The 17695-nt window shown below is 42.7% G+C and overlaps 1 protein-coding gene across 7 annotated transcripts in view; it reads left to right on the plus strand.

Annotated features, from left to right (window-relative positions):
- The window catches only part of LOC135468556 (catenin delta-2-like), an 82817-nt gene extending 65622 nt beyond the window's left edge, over positions 1–17195 (plus strand). For all 7 annotated transcript variants that reach the window (XM_064746876.1, XM_064746878.1, XM_064746877.1 and 4 more), the window contains 13 exons: positions 1533–1649; positions 2993–3153; positions 3868–4103; positions 5201–5291; positions 6018–6177; positions 6682–6832; positions 6996–7128; positions 7722–7815; positions 12234–12331; positions 12770–12984; positions 13412–13446; positions 13594–13731; positions 14260–17195. In XM_064746876.1, the coding sequence (XP_064602946.1) occupies positions 1533–1649; positions 2993–3153; positions 3868–4103; positions 5201–5291; positions 6018–6177; positions 6682–6832; positions 6996–7128; positions 7722–7815; positions 12234–12331; positions 12770–12984; positions 13412–13446; positions 13594–13731; positions 14260–14406 (1776 nt within the window). In that variant the 3' untranslated portion in view covers positions 14407–17195. The remainder of the gene's footprint in view (positions 1–1532; positions 1650–2992; positions 3154–3867; positions 4104–5200; positions 5292–6017; positions 6178–6681; positions 6833–6995; positions 7129–7721; positions 7816–12233; positions 12332–12769; positions 12985–13411; positions 13447–13593; positions 13732–14259) is intronic.
- The last annotated feature ends 500 nt before the right edge of the window (positions 17196–17695 follow it).

Below are 17695 nucleotides of genomic sequence, written 5' to 3' on the forward strand. Positions count from 1 at the left end.
CCAGCATCATCTCGAGGGAAGAGTAGACTTGCAAGGCTTATGTCCTTACCTGCAATATAATTTGTCTCTCTTAACATGGCAGGGATGGTACGTCTTGAGACGCATAACCCATGTCTCTCAATGAACCGGCTGCAGACGAAGGTGGAATTGATGCGGCACGCAGCATGAAGGGTGAATTTCCACAGTTGTTTGTGTTTGTCGTAGGATTTGAATGGTGGACATTGAGAGGCCTGTAGACGTAGTAGAACCATGTAGGGATGAGACACCGGCACGGTATTTGCCTACATTGTGGACTGAAATTGCCCTAGCAGAAGCAGTGTTACTGTCGTGAGCCTGTTGAATATTCATGGTCGGGGGATACTGCGGCTGCATCAGGCGAAGTTCGCCTATTGATGTTTGCAGAAATTTCTGATGGAACAGAAATATTAATGTCCTGGAGCTTGCATTTAAGCTCTGTGGTGGACCAGTTCTGTGGCAGATTGTTATCTGGCTGGTGCTGGCATTGCTAGTATTACCACCAGTAGTCATGAAAATGCAGAAGGCGGACTGGTAGGATAGAAACACCAGTATTGTTACGTTTACAAGTCATACTCATAGTCCTAAAGCAAATCGTAGGTATCTGACAATGCCAGTGGTGACCAGTTGAGTGAGTGAGTGAGTGAGTGCTTGGGGTTTAACGTCGTACTCAACAATTTTTCAGTCATATGACGACGAAGGAATCATTAGGGTGCCTTTACGTGTAATGTGCCTCCATGTTGCAGGACGGATTTCCACCGCTCTTTTATTTAGTGCTGCTTCACTGAGATGACTTACCGAAGGCAAGTAAGCCGCCCCGCCCAAGCCATTATACTGATACGGGTCAACCAGTCGTTGCACTATCCCCTTCATGCTGAACGCCAAGCGAGGAAGTTACAACTTTCTCTTTTAAAGTCTTAGGTGTGACTCGATCAAGGATTGATCCTGGATCTACCGGTCCCGAAGCAGATGCTGTACCAGCTATGCTAATCGGGCCGGTGTGACCAGTTGATGCTTGACATGTAAGATTGGATGAGGTTGTAGAAACTTGATGGTGAAGCAACAAGATGGTGGCATCCACACTGAAGCATGAATCAGGACTGATGACATATAGCTGCTACGTAACATGACACATACAGTATGATGCCATCGGAAGACATGCTGTTTTTGTGGCATTAACTCTGAGCACAAGAAGTGACGACTTTTGGATTAAGAATTACTGTGGAGCATGCTACAGTCTTACTCTACAGCATAAGCACATTGCTTACTGAATTCACATTATTTTGGATTCACATGATCCAATCCATCTCGTATTCAAGTATTTGGTGTTGACATGAAAATGTGGGTACCACAGAACCGTATGTCTGGTCAGTACTTCCTTACCCAGCTCAGCACAGTGCTCTTCTATATACCATAGTACTGTTGACAAAGGCTAATTATGTAAAGTAAAAGATACAAATCAAGATGGATTACTAGTGTGTTTCATGGGACACCTGATGTCTGGTTGTATTGTACAGAAGGCAATCCGTAGCTGTGGGGGAATCCCGTGTCTGGTGAGACTACTGAGGCGCCCCCTTGATGATGAGGTCAAGGACTTGGTGACTGGGGTGCTCTGGAATATGTCCTCCTCAGAGGTAGGTCATTACACCAAACAATACATATCTGTGATGTAAGCAATATCAGAGAATTAAGCAGAATTTAGGAAATATGCAGTATCAGAGAATTAAGCAATGTCAGAGAAGTGAACAACACGAGAGAAATAAGCAATATCAGAGAAGTGAGTAGTATCAGAGAAATAAACAGTGTCAGGGAAATGAACATCAGAGAAGTGAGCATTATCAGAGAAATAAGCAATATCAGAAGTGAGCATTATTACAGAAATAAGCAATATCAGAGAAGTGAGCAGTATCACAGAAATGATAGAGAAATAAGCAATATCAGAGGAAATAAACAATATCAGAGAAATTAGCAGTATCACTGAAATGAGAAATATCAGAGAAATGAGCAATATCAGAGAAATTGGCAGTATCAGAGAAGTGAGCAATATCAGAATTAGGCCATATCAGAGAAGTGAGCAGTATTACAGAAATGATAGAGAAATAAGCAATATCAGAGAAAATAAACAATATCAGAGAAAATAAACAATATCAGAGAAATTAGCAGTATCACTGAAATGAGAAATATCAGAGAAATGAGAAATATCAGAGAAATTGGCAGTATCAGAGAAGTGAGCAATATCAGAAATAGGCCATATCAGAGAAGTGAGCAGTATTACAGAAATAAGCAATATCAGAGCAGTATCACAGAAATGATAGAGAAATAAGCAATATCAGAGAAAATAACAATATCAGAGAAATTAGCAGTATCACTGAAATGAGAAATATCAGAGAAATGAGCAATATCAGAGAAATTGGCAGTATCAGAGAAGTGAGCAATATCAGAATTAGGCCATATCAGAGAAGTGAGAAGTATTACAGAAATAAGCAATATCAGAGAAGTGAGCAGTATCACAGAAATGATAGAGAAATAAGCAATATCAGAGAAATGAGCAATATCGGAGAAATTGGCAGTATCAGAGAAGTGAGCAGTATCAGAAATAAGCAATATCAGAGAAGTGAGCAGTATCAGAGAAGAGAGCAATATTGGAGACATAAGCAGTATCGGAGGACTAAGCAGTATCGGAGAAACATACAGATACAGTTTGATTGATTTATGTCCTTCTAGCCATTAGCAATGTAACTATTCATTCAGCACACTCATCAAATTGCATAATCAGTGTCTAACTCGTGTACATGTATGTGTCTAAAAATCAATCGGACTGTGTGTGAGTTTGCCAGTTACCTGCCAAAGGGCAGTGGTTTAATCTGGACACTCTTCCAGTCATAGACCTCACTGCCGTTATGCAAGTAAAGCATTGTTTAGAAAATAAATTCAAACACCAGTGAAATAATATACTTATTATTATTCCTCTTTGCAGGATCTGAAAAAGCCAATAATAGACGAGACATTAGTGGTGCTTGTGAACTTTGTGATCATTCCACCGGCGGGCTGGGACCACAGATACCCTCCCTCCTCCCAGAAAATTCCTGTCAATGTACACTGGACCACGGACCTACGCAATGCCACAGGAGTGCTCAGGTCAGCACCACTGGATAACCAGTGGCAAATATGTAACCTTCCACAGGAGTCTGTTTGCCTGTCCATTCCTTTTGTTAACACACCATCTGTTAGGCAGTTGTAGCCAAGCCAATCACACTTTTATCACATGTACACTTACATGTATGCTTTTAGGAGGAACCCAATTCATTTACTGCACCTTTTTTTATTTTTAAAATATGTATTATGAAAATATTTAGGTGTCCAAAATCACTGTATGGAATTGGCCCCTGTGTCTGGTTCCCTCCACATCCAGGGCAATCCTCCAAAATGAGAGGGACGTACAATGTGCATGTTAAAGCATGTATTGCTCAGAGGCAGTGTTCATGCATGCACCTGTGTACAGGGAGAAACCCATTCATTTTCGGTGAGCTCTTTTTTTTTTGTAACAAAATATGTATGGTATTTTGAGGTTTTATATTTAGTTTAAAGTTTAAAGTCATTACTTTAAGTAATAATTGAATCAACCCCTACAGTATTTCATTTCCTCCACCCATAACGCAATCTTCCATATCCTGAGGAGAGAAGGTTAAGCAGTGTGATTGGACCAAGCATGTACTGCTCAGTCATCATTCATGTATGTATGGATGGTGTGGTGTAGTGAAGCACAAGTAAGCTGCCCCCAATTTGTAACACGTAAACACCCGTGTTCATTGACCCACTTTTACACTCTGTCTGTTACGTATGTCTCACCAGGAACGTGAGTTCTCACGGGTTTGAGGCGAGGAAGAAGTTGCGGGAGTGCCAGGGACTGGTGGATTCATTAGTGCTATATCTGAGGGCGGCCCTGGAGCAGCATGTCTATGACAACAAGTGTGTGGAAAACTGTGTGTGTATCATGAGAAACCTGTCCTTCCGCTGTCAAGAGGTCATCGACCCGGACTTTCACAAAAAACGGGCCACGCTACGCCGACAGCCAGTCCCAGAGAAAGGTACGGGGTGTAGACAGGGGTGGTGCGTGAAAAGCGGAAAGGAAATATTAGGCAATGGTTTGTACCGTCCCAGACAAAGGTTTGGATTACAGACTTAGGGTGGCAGAGATTGGGGCTGAGAGATCACATGAATACTGGAAATGTGAGGCAATGGTTTGTTCTGTCAGAGACAAAGGTTTGGGTTACAGGCTTAGGCTGGGTAGACATGATGAAGGGGAGATCACACGAGTACTGGAAAGGAAATGTAGGGCAATGGTTTGTTCTGTCAGAGACAAAGGTTTGGGTTACAGGCTTAGACTGGGTAGACATGATGATGGGGAGATCACACGAGTACTGGAAAGGAAATGTGGGGCAATGGTTTGTTCTGTCAGAGACAAAGGTTTGGGTTACAGGCTTAGGCTGGGTAGACATGATGATGGGGAGATCACACGAGTACTGGAAAGGAAATGTAGGGCAATGGTTTGTACTGTCAGAGACAAAGGTTTGGGTTACAGGCTTAGGCTGGGTAGGCATGATGATGGGGAGATCACATGTGTACTGGAAAGGAAATGTGGGGCAATGGTTTGTACTGTCTGAGACAAAGGTTTGGGTTACAGGCTTAGACTGGGTAGACATGATGATGGGGAGATCACACGAGTACTGGAAAGGAAATGTGGGGCAATGGTTTGTTCTGTCAGAGACAAAGGTTTGGGTTACAGGCTTAGGCTGGGTAGACATGCATTAATATGTGGGTACATAGGTGGGAAGAAAACATGAAAACAGCTAGAGAAATGTGGGGCAATGGGTTATGATGTCTCCAACAAAGATGTGGATTATGGGCGCTTGCTGGGCAGACATTGAGGTGGGGGGAAATACAAGGGTATGATTTTGTATGTGTAATAGGATGAGTGTGGGATAGGTAGGTAACACAAAAACATGCAGCATTTGGATTTCGTGACCTGTTTGCCCTTAATTGTTGTAAAATATTTGGTTTCATGAGGGGTTTTGGGGAATAAGGTATTGAAAGTTGTTGCTGGATGTAGGACCTTCACAATGTGCCCAGTCCAGTGCTGGGCTCAGTAACCATGACCATCAGTGTGTTTGTGGTCTTATTTCAGGAGAACAGGCAGGCTGTTTTGGAGGAGGAGGGAAGAAAAAGAAGGCCGGAGGGAAGTATGATCCCAAGAAGCCTGACATAATGAGTCAGGGGTGAGTGTTTGTGTGTTTGTATGTTTGGTGTTTGCATGTTTGGTGTTTGTATGTTTGGTGTTTGTGTGTTTGGTGTTTGTATGTTGGGTGTTTGTATGTTGGGTGTTTATATGTTTGATGTTTGTATGTTTGGTGTTTGTATGTTTGGTGTTTGTATGTTTGATGATTGTATGTTTGGTGTTTGTATGTTTGGTGATTGTATGTTTGGTGATTGTATGTTTGGTGTTTGTATGTTTGGTGATTGTATGTTTGGTGTTTGTATGTTTGGTGATTGTATGTTTGGTGTTTGTATGTTGGTGATTGTATGTTTGGTGATTGTATTGTAGGTGTGATGTGTCTGTGGGTTTGATCTATTTAAAGGGATACAGATTCAATTCTGAATCGGTGATGTGTGAGATAGGCAAGTCCAGACTATACCTTGAATGTGCTGAATTTTAGGTATGATACACTTATTCAAGCCTGCCAGATTTAACCCAGAAAATCCTATCTCCATTGTCACCCAATCAGTTTCGATTCTGTTTCCCTTTAAGGTTTGAGGTATAAAATTGCTTCTTAAGTGTCCCTAAGCGCAGTGAAAAAGAGTCTATATTCTGACTAGAGGAAGTGGGTATGGTGTGTTAAAAGAAAGAGAAGAACAGTAGTACAAACAATATGCTTAAAGAAAAACCAGTAATTTTCCTCTCCTGCATGACGCAATCTATCGATGCCATTGACCTTGTTTTCCAGTGAAACGATGACCCCGAACGCCCCACGCCCGGGAATGGAGCAGCTGTGGCACCCGGAGATTGTGCAGGTGTACAAGGAATTTATGGTGGAGTCTAGTAACCCAGTCACTCTGGAGGCACTGGCCGGCGCCACACAGAACATAGCAGCCTGTGACTGGATGGTGAGACAGGGCTGATCACAGCTTCATACATTACACCTCACAGTCTTCTGAAGATGTAATATAGTAAATGTTTTGTACATCATAGATTTGAAGAGATCAGGTGGTACAAGACCAGATGCTGATTGGACAGGATAATACATGTTTGCAATATGTGCACCATTCTTCACATAGACTCCTGATATGTGTAGGTTAAACAACCTGGCCACACTGATGTTTTGTATAAAGGAAAATATTCCTGGGTACAGAAAAACTTCAGTCTAACAATATATTAATTGTGGCTTTGTACAATACTATTTCAGGGAACATCTCTCAAGTACAGTAAGTTATCTCATTCATAACTTAACAGGATTTTTCACTGTGGAATTTCTCACCAACATTTCTCATTACTCTGCAAACCAGTAATGATGATTAGCTGGTGAAAAAACAAAGAAATGCTAGGTGATTTACCATGCTTCAGGAGCATGGTTAAGGCTTGTCACAACTCTGGTGTTTTGTTCTGTACAGCCTTCAGTGGAGTTCCGGGCTGCTGTAAGAAAAGCCAAGATGTTGCCGGTGATTGTGGACCTGCTGAGGATGGAATCTGACAGAGTGGTCTGTGCTGCTGGTATCGCACTCAGAAATCTGGCCATAGATGAGAAGAACAAAGAGCTTATCGGTATGTCGTCTAGAATCTCTACCAGCCAGGCAGGAGAACTACATGTAGTACCTAACCCTCGGAATTTCTCCTTTCTGATTACATTCTTTGTGTTGTTTATATATATATATATATATATGTATGTGTTTTCCGAGACATAATAAATACATGTTTGTTTTTTCAGGAAAGTATGCTATGCAGAGGTTGGTTTCCAAATTGCCAGCCCCAAATGTGAAATCTACGTCCCCTGATGACACGATATGTGCCATATTGGCCACCCTGCATGAGGTCATCAAGGATCATGCAGACTTCGCATTGTAAGTTTACTACTTACTGTATTCACATGTGCTGTGTATATTCTACATTTATTTCGCTGTCCTGTATTTTCCAGTAGTTTGGTAAAATATCCTACATGTCTTATATCTTGTCGCTTATTTTCTCCAATACTTTCCTGTGTTGTGGGGGGCCTCCATGGCTGGGTGGCTAGTGTGCTACATGTGGTGCAGCGCAATGACCCAGGCTCATGCTGCATTCCTCTCCGGCCGAACATTGGCTCTGTATGGTTTCTTGCCGCATTAATGCTGGCCAGCCATCATACAGGTGAAATATTCTTGGGTACAGCATAGAACACCAATCAAATGAATAACTAATCAGGTATATTTCATACCTCTTTTTGCTTGTCTTGTCCTATGCTCTCCTGTATTTGGCCAGTTCCTTTCTTCTGTGTGCAAGTATTTGTGTTCCAGGTACTTACAATGTTTTCTGTTTTCACACTTTCTATTGTCTGGAAGATTGTGTACATGCTATTCATGGGATTTGATATAGTGCGTTTTGGGGATAGAGTAGCCCTTAGAATCATGTTTTTGTGTGGGAATCATATGAATGCATGAAATTTTTACCTGTGTTGCAGATTTTTGTTCCGAGAATCGGGTGTTCCACCGCTGAGGGACATAGCTCAGTCCAGACATCGGTACACAGCCAGAACCATCAAGTTTGCCTCATCGGTAAGTGACACTCATAACAAGGGACATTGTCTATAATTAGTTTGACCTATCGCATCATGATTTACCATTGGTTGTCTCACAGTGTGTGTGTAGAACTTGACCAGATGCATTGGTTTGCAGCTTTATTACTGCTATGTACAAACACTGTTTACAGCCTGATTACCTTTATGTACAAGCATTGTTTACAGCCTGATTACCTCTATGTACAAGCACTGTTTACAGCCTCATTACCTCTATGTACAAGCATTGTTTACAGTCTCATTACCTCTATGTTCAAGCATTGTTTACAGTCTCATTACCTTTATGTACAAGCACTATTTATAGCCTTATTGCCTGTATGTACGGGCACTTTTTACAGCCTTATTATCTCTATGTACAAGCACGGTTTACAGCTTTATTACCTCTATGTATGATCACTATTTACAACGTGTGTTAAGTCATCTTGAGCCATTGGTTTACAGCTTTATTACCACTGTGTACAAGCATTGTTTACAGCCTGATTAACTCAATGTACGAGCGCTGTTTACAGCCTGATTACCTCTGTACGAGCACTGTTTACAGGTGGATTACCTCTATGTACAAGCACTGTTTACAGCATTATTAGCCCTATGTACAATCCCTGTTTGAACGTGTGTTAGGTCATCTTGAGCCATTGGTTTACAGCCTTACTACCTCTATGTACAAGCACTGTTTACAGCTTTATTACCTCTATGTTCAAGCACTGTTTACACCCTGATTACCTCTATGTACGAGCACTGTTTACAGCCTCATTACGTCTATGCACAAGCACTGTTTACAGCCTCATTACTGCTGTACAAGCACTGTTTACACCCTGATTACCTCTATGTACAAGCACTGTTTACAGCTTCATTACATCTATGCACAAGCGCTGTTTACAGCCTCACTACCTCTATGTACAAGTACTGTTTACAGCCTCATTAGCTTTGTGTACCATCACTGTTTACAGCCTGATTACCTGTATGTACAACCACTGCTTACAGCCTCATTACCTCTGTGTATGAGCACTGTTTACAGCCTCATTACAGTTATGTACAAGCACTGTTTACAGCCTGATTGCCTCTATGTACAAGCACTGTTTACAGCCTTGTTTCCTCTATGTACATACCGGGCCCGATAGCATAGTTGGTAGAGTGTCCGCTTCGGGAGCAGTAGATTTAAGGTCAAAGCTGGGTTGAGTCACACCTTAGACTTTAAAAGAGGAAGTTGTAATTTCCTCACTTGGTGTTCAGCATGAAGGGGACAATGCAACAACTGGTTGACCCGTATCAGTATAATGGCTCGGGCGGGGCGACTTACTTTGCCACTGGTAAGGCGTCTCAGTGAAGCAGCACTAGACAAAAGGGCAGTGGAAATCTGTTCTGCAACAAGGAAGCATATTACATACACTCTAAGGATTCCTTCATCTTCATATAGCTGAAAAATTGTTAAGAACGACGTTACACCCCAAGCACTCACTCACACTAATCTATGTACAAGCACTGTTTACAGCCTCATTACCTCTATGTACAAGCACTGTTTACAGCCTCATTACCTCTATGTACAAGCACTGTTTATAGCCTGTTTACCTCTATTTACAAGCATAGTTTACACTTTATTACCTCAATGTAAAAGCACTGTTTACAGCTTCATTACCTCTATGTACAAGCACTGTTTACAGCCTCATTACCTCAATGTACAAGCACTGTTTACAGCCTGATTACCTCAATGTACAAGCACTGTTTACAGCCTGATTACCTCAATGTACATGCACTGTTTACAGCCTTATTACCTCTATGGTTGATCACTATTTACAACATTTGTGTCAAGACATCTTGAGCCATTGGTTTACAGCTTTATTACCCTTATGTATGAGCACTGTTTACAGCCTAATTACCTCCATGTACAAGCACTGTTTACAGCCTAATTACCTTTATGTACAAGCACTGTTTACAGCCTCATTACATATGTGTACAAGCACTGTTTACAGCCTCATTACCTCTATGTACCAGCACTGTTTACAGCCTCATTACCTCTATGTACCAGCACTGTTTACAGCCTTATTACCTCCATGTACAATCACTGTTCATAGCCTGATTACCTCTATGTTCACGCACTGTTTACAACATGTGTTAAATCATCACAGTGTGTATATTTATTTATTTGATTGGTGTTCTACACCATAGTCAAGAATCTTGACTTATAAAACGACCACCAACATCATGGTGGTAGGAAAGCGGGCAGTGCCAAGGGAAACCCACGACCATCCGCAGGTGGTTGGCAGACCTTCCCGCCAGGAAAGAAACCGGCATGAGCTGGATTGAACTGACAACGACCGCTTTGGTGAGAGGCTCCTGGGTCATTGCGCCACAGTGGCATGCTAACTCCCTCGGCCATGGAGTCCTCCAGCGTGTATGAAGCAGCAAGTAAAAAATATAAACAAATAAATTAGAATATCCTGAAGTTGATGGCCTCAGTATTGGCCTTTACTGGTTGATTGGTTTGAGTGTCTCTCTGGCTGCGGCAGATCATTCCTTGAAGGATTAGGCTGCGGCAGATCATTCTTTGAAGGATTGGGCTGCGGCAGATCATTCCCTGAAGATTAGGCTGTGGCAGACCAGTCCTTGAAGGATTAGGCTGCGGCAGATCAGTCCGTGAAGGATTAGGCTGCGGCAGATCAGCCCTTGAAGGATTAGGCTGTGGCAGATCAGCCCTTGAAGGATTAGGCTGCGGCAGATCAGTCCTCGAAGGATTATGCTGCGGCAGATCAGTCCTTGAAGATTAGGCTGCGGCAGATCAGCCCTCGAAGGATTAGGCTGCGGCAGATCAGTCTTTGAAGGATTAGGCTGCGGCAGATCAGCCCTTGAAGGATTAGGCTGCGGCAGATCAGCCCTTGAAGGATTAGGCTGCGGCAGATCAGTCCTCGAAGGATTATGCTGCGGCAGATCAGTCCTTGAAGGATTAGGCTGCGGCAGATCAGTCCGTGAAGGATTAGGCAGCAGATCAGTCCTTGAAGGATTAGGCTGCGGCAGATCAGTCCTTGAAGGATTAGGCTGCGGCAGATCAGTCCTTGAAGGATTAGGCTGCGGCAGATCAGCCCTTAAAGGATTAAGCTGCGGCAGATCAGCCCTTGAAAGATTACGCTGCGGCAGATCATTCCGTGAAGGATTACGCTGCGGCAGATCATTCTTTGAAGGATTAGGCTGTGGCAGATCAGTCCTTGAAGGATTAGGCTGCGGCAGATCAGTCCGTGAAGGATTAGGCTGCGGCAGATCAGTCCTTAAAGGATTAGGCTGCGGCAGATCAGCCCTTGAAGGATTAGGCTGCGGCAGATCAGCCCTTGAAGGGTTAGGCTGCGGCAGATCAGTCCTTGAAGGATTAGGCTGCGGCAGATCAGTCCTTGAAGGATTACGCTGCGGCAGATCAGCCCTTGAAGGATTACACTGCGGCAGATCAGCCCGCGAAGGATTACGCTGCGGCAGATCAGTCCGCGAAGGATTACGCTGCGGCAGATCAGCCCTTGAAGGATTAGGCTGCGGCAGATCAGCCCTTGAAGGATTAGGCTGCGGCAGATCAGTCCTCGAAGGATTACGCTGCGGCAGATCAGTCCTTGAAGGATTAGGCTGCGGCAGATCAGTCCGTGAAGGATTAGGCAGCAGATCAGTCCTTGAAGGATTAGGCTGCGGCAGATCAGTCCGTGAAGGATTAGGCAGCAGATCAGTCCTTGAAGGATTAGGCTGCGGCAGATCAGTCCTTGAAGGATTAGGCTGCGGCAGATCAGCCCTTGAAGGATTACGCTGCGGCAGATCAGCCCTCGAAGAATTAGGCTGCGGCAGATCAGTCCTTGAAGGATTAGGCTGCGGCAGATCAGCCCTTGAAGGATTAGGCTGCGGCAGATCAGCCCTTGAAGGATTACGCTGCGGCAGATCAGCCCTCGAAGGATTAGGCTGCGGCAGATCAGCCCTCGAAGGATTAGCCTGTGGCAGATCAGCCCTCGAAGGATTAGGCTGCGGCAGATCAGCCCTTGAAGGATTAGGCTGCGGCAGATCAGCCCTTGAAGGATTAGGCTGCGGCAGATCAGTCCTCGAAGGATTAGGTGGCATATCAGTCCTCGAAGGATTAGGCTACTCATCAGTCCTTAAAGGATTTGGTCACATTGTCAGCTGTAACTTTAAGTCAGGAGATTTGTCAAGAAGCTGACAAAGGCAGCTCCATCCACCCATCAACCTGACTGCCAATGTTTTACAGCACCAGTTATTCATCATCCTGCGGAGGGATGTGGGTTTTCTTCCACTGTAATGATGGCCTCCGTGATAATAAATAAAAACAAAAAACTGTGTTATAAAACTGTTTAATGCAGTAACATTGCATATTAATCATTTTGGAGGAACAGTTATATAAATGATTCTCTGCTCTGATAGGTGTTGAGGACAATGTGGCAGTTCCGTGAGTTACAGTCCGTATACAAGAGAGAAGGTTACACAGACAGAGATTTCCTGACAGTCTCCACAATGGCCAGGTATGTACACAGGTAACACCTCACCAGACCTCTGGATCAGCGCTCCTCTACCTCCTGTGTACAACAGGTAAATGTGCTCATTATTTCATCATATAACCTTGGCCACTGAGAAAGGCATGCTGCAGCTGTGTACAGGCAGTATGGTGTGGTCAGTACAGAGGGTGTGGTCAGTACAGAGGGTGTGGTCAGTACAGAGGGTGTGGTCAGTACAGTGGGTGTGGCCAGTACAGAGGGTGTGGCCAGTACAGAGAGCTCATAATGCGAGGTAGATTCAGTGTCGAGTCATTCTGGATATAATACTACAATGGCTTCAAAGAACAGCTCTCAGGTGTTAAAAGGTATGCTGAATACACATGGGATACTTAGTACACTGTGTACTATGAAAAATTATTGTTTGTCTGCAAAATTTATGTTTAAGTGACAGTGTATTTTTTACAGGCCCGAGTCTGCCACCAGCCCTCCCCCTAGCAACGTGAACACACCGTACAACACACTGAGTCGACCCATATCTAACCAGGGCTATGACGACACCACGCTTAGCTCTCCTTACTCAGTCTCGAAGGCCAATCACCATGCTAACCATGGCCATAAGATGGCCACAGGTCGGATGATGGGCTACAGCAACCCTGCCCACCTGCACGCTCCTGATACAGGTGAGAAACTGGCTGGTGGGTGACGAGTTATAGGACTGAGAGGGAGGTGGAAGATGACGAGTAGGCTAAATGTTAGCTCATTCGGTGTCCTGAGATTCTGTGTACTATAATTATTGCACACATTTGTATTTATACTTGATAAACCATTTAGCTAACAACATTGTTTTTTGTAAGTAAGAACAACTCTTGTGAGATAACAGGTTGATGTAAAATCAGCTGAGAGAGGAGGTGCAGGTTTGGTGTCTCCACAGTGTTAGCAGAACTTCCTATGGCCCACAGGACATTGCCACAGGACATTGCCACATACATGACCTGAATGTTTCCAGGAATATTGTGAACGATTTTGGACAAGAACATTTTGCCCCTGTTCCATACCATTTTGCTTCATCCTGCTTAATGATGTGCTCATTCTTTTGTTTTTCTGTAGATCGTTATGGAAATAGAGAGAGACAGGATCACAAGGTTAGTGACACGGTTTACTGAATTGAAACAAATTTCAGGGTAACGGTGTAAATTCATTTACATGTCTGTGTAAGATGTTTAGCGGTAATATGACTTTTCCTGATGGTTGCACATGGTAATTTGATAAGCTGTTATTGTCTTCCCCAGCAACCAGAGCAGCATATCCCAATGCGCGAGATAGGATCTGGCTATGCAGCAGTGGAGGATCACCCCCCGAGTTATAACGATTATAAACGCTCAAAACCACCAGTAGGGGGTGTCCCACTCTTCCCCAATTTGGAACCGGTAAGTAAGACAGAATGTGAATACCTCTGGCTTTTGTATGACCTGAGTATCAAGCTTGGAGAGATTCTCTGGTGTTTCTGTGAAGAAGGAAACTGGTATATTGGTGTCCTGTGGATTTGTTGGCCTCTGCACTACAGCTCTGCTCAAGTCTTTATTAACCAGTTGCAATATTTCTCGGCTTGTCTCACAGTATAGGTTTTGTTTTATGACTGGTGTGCGCCCAGTAGTGAATTGGACAGCGCAAAAATAGTTCAAGGCACCATATTTCTTCATAGTTGAATTTGGGTTTTGAGCAGAGCGGTTCCATGTCTTTTGATACTAGCACAGAGGCTGTTAATATTTTAGAGTGAACAGCTGCATTCTGTAGTTCTAACAACACACCTGTAAAGCTTCAGGTTGAAGTTACCTGTAAATCATTTTCTTCTGAGAGTGAATATTCAAGTATGAGGACAAAGTAAAGTTAATAAAGTTGAAAAGGTAAAACCTGGCCAGTTCTGTTTCTGATCCTGACTTTCTTGATTCTCCCAGGGTGCGTCCGTGCCAGAGGAGCCCAGGGAGCCTTTGTATGCCCAGGTAAACAAAAGTGGGCGTCGCCGACCAGAGGAAGGTGGTGCACCTGCTCACCTGATGTTAGAGGGAGGAGCAGGTCAGGGTGGTGCCGACTCGTGGGTCTAAGACCTCTTCACACAAACAACTGTTGCTATGTGTCTGCGATCATCATCTGTTTAGCTCTCAGACAGTAGCTATCGAAAGTGTTAAAAAGCGCTAACCAAACCGGACCAAATGCATATATTGTGAGAGTTGAGCCCAGGTGACACTGAAAACTGGATGCTTACCTCCTCTTCAGCACTCTGAACTGATCAAATGACAGTCCAAAGAGGGAAATAGATACATAGTATGTCACTGCATACAAGTACATTGTATCAGAATTGTTCTTATTTTATTCTCCATGTGAGCAAAGAACAGTAATATCATTGGATGTAAAATATTGACAGACTTACGGTTCATCCAATCACCTGTGTTCTTGTACTTCATCAAGAGCTTTGTGCTAAGCAGTGGCTTTTAGAACTTTATGCAGTAAAGTATCTGTGACTGTGTTATATCTGTCAGCTAGGAAGATGTTTCTGTTGGGAGCAGCATTGTCTGTCCACGTCTGCGCTGTTTAGGCCTCTGCTGGCAGATTGACATTATGTACACCAGTGTTCAGCTTTTAGTCTAACACCTATAGAACTATATTATTTTTGTACTTTTTGACAGCTACATGTAGTACATATGATTTCACAAAGTCACAAATGTAGATGAAATCTAAGTATGTACAGCTTTAGTGAACAGAACTTTGGGGTAAGTGAGCCTATTTTGTGCTTTCCTGTTTGTATTCTGTGTGGACTGTCCATGATATGGTACATCAGCATAGTGAAGATCATCATTGATCACAGGTAATACAGGTAAACTGGCTGGTACCAGCTTGATAGCAGTTTTTAACCCAAAGATGATTATTTCTTTAATACAGACAATTATAGGTATTATATTAGTGATATGGAATGAAAACTGGTCTGTATCACCTGAGATCGGAAGTTGATCAGTTTTAGTCTATTATTCACATTTGATACAGTTAGATCAGTGTGTGATTGCATGATGCAATATGTACAGGTGGTGGCAGAGTAATCATCTACCTGTACATAGACAACATTACCCCTGTGTTAGGTGTTATTACAACATGATGCAGGTATGCACAGGCAGTGGCAGAGTAATCACCTACCTGTACATAGACAACATTACCCCTGTGTTAGGTGTTATTACAACATGATGCAGGTATGCACAGGTGGTGGCAGAGTAATCACCTACCTGTACATAGACAACATTACCCCTGTGTTAGGTGTTATTACAACATGATGCAGGTATGCACAGGTGGTGGCAGAGTAATCACCTACCTGTACATAGACAACATTACCCCTGTGTTAGGTGTTATTACAACATGATGCAGGTATTCACAGGTGGTGGCAGAGTAATCACCTACCTGTACATAGACAACATTACCCCTGTTTTAGGTGTTATTACAACATGATGCAGGTATGCACAGGTGGTGGCAGAGTAATCATCTACCTGTACATAGACAACATTACCCCTGTGTTAGGTGTTATTACAACATGATGCAGGTATGCACAGGTGGTGGCAGAGTAATCATCTACCTGTACATAGACAACATTACCCCTGTTTTAGGTGTTATTACAACATGATGCAGGTATGTACATGTGGTGGCAGAGTAATCATCTACCTGTACATAGACAACATTACCCCTGTGTTAGGTGTTATTACAACATGATGCAGGTATGCACAGGTGGTGGCAGAGTAATCATCTACCTGTACATAGGCAACATCACACCTGTGTGAAACAAGTATGATGCTGGCTGTGTACTGTTACCAAATGTCATCTGTGTTGTCTCAGGTGTGATACTGATTGTTGTGTTTTCATCTGTTAACATCGTGTGATACCAGCTACCATCCTGTCAATGGCCTGAAACTGGCTCATACTGCAAGCACAAATGTGATCACCCACCTGCCTTCAAGTTCCTACATTATTCACAGGTGGTCACAGGCGCCCAGAAAGGACCAGGTGGAAAAGACATCTAAACACATGTGATCTATGATCACAACATCATCTGATCAAGTGTAATCAACATACCCCTACACGTGCCTAGAGTTCATACCATGCATAGCGGAATTTGGATTTGATTGAAAATGACCATTTTTGGAACAGTAGAGGCATGATAAAGCTGTACCTACCAGATGTACTGTCATATTGGGAGGGAAGTGTCGTTCAGGCGCTGCAGTCATTGTTACATGGACATTTATCTACTTTATATTCTGGTGACATTAAAGACTACATTTTGTGTTTATCTGCTCAGATTCTCTGGGCTTCATATGCATAACATATTTTTCCCCTGTTTTGTACACTACATGATGCTTATACATTATTGTTATTATTACATACCTATACATAACTATATAATTACGCATGTGTCAGTTTGTCACTGTACATATCATAATGGTTGTGGAACTGTGCACTTGATGTACAGTTACTTTGATACTTTAGGTATAGGCCTATCATGCAGGCAAACATAGGCTTACATGTAGCTTTTTAAATATTTGCCAATGTTCTAGTGGTCCATCATTGAATCTGGTAAGGAGAACATTCTGTATTTCTTCAAGCTCATATCAATTTGTACATCACTGACATTAAAACCTTGTTTGTTGATTTTGTTTTCTTTTTTTTTTTCATATACTTACATATCCAGTAAGGTTGTACATTTTGGCTTTGATCTTTTGTTGCAGTCATATCTAACATTTTATCATAATTAATTGAGGGCATGTCTTTATTTTTAGTATTTTATATTTTCTTTTTCACATAGAGAGAGTTTATTCACCAACAGTAAAAGAGCTTCCCAATAATTCAGCGTTTTAAATTTGTTTATCTCATTTTTTTATTATTATTATTTGATTTCATTAAATGCGGTCATGAAATGCCTAAAATTAAAAAGTGTTGCTTGTCTATTTTCTTTCTTTCTTGTCTGCAACAAAATTAGAATGAACTGTGTATTGTTTCAATGGAATTAAATGCTTCGTTTAAATAGAATATCAAGAATGAAAATGCAAGCCTTTCTTAATACCACACCATACCATGGAGTAGCTTTACTCATGGTACTGACCAAAGTGTAGTGAGCACCATGTAGACATGGAGTAGCTTTACTCATGGTACTGACCAAAGTGTAGTGAGCAACATATAGACATGGAGTAGGTTTACTCATGGTACTGACCAAAGTGTAGTGAACAACATGTAGACATGGAGTGGGTTTACTCATTGTACTGACCAAAGTGTAGTGAGCATCATGTAGACATGGAGTGGGTTCACTCAAGGTACAGGCTAAAGTGTAGTGAGCACCATGTAGACATGGAGTGGGTTTAC

This window comes from Liolophura sinensis, chromosome 6, assembly GCF_032854445.1.
Source record: "Liolophura sinensis isolate JHLJ2023 chromosome 6, CUHK_Ljap_v2, whole genome shotgun sequence".
NCBI classification, from domain to species: Eukaryota; Metazoa; Mollusca; class Polyplacophora; order Chitonida; family Chitonidae; genus Liolophura; species Liolophura sinensis.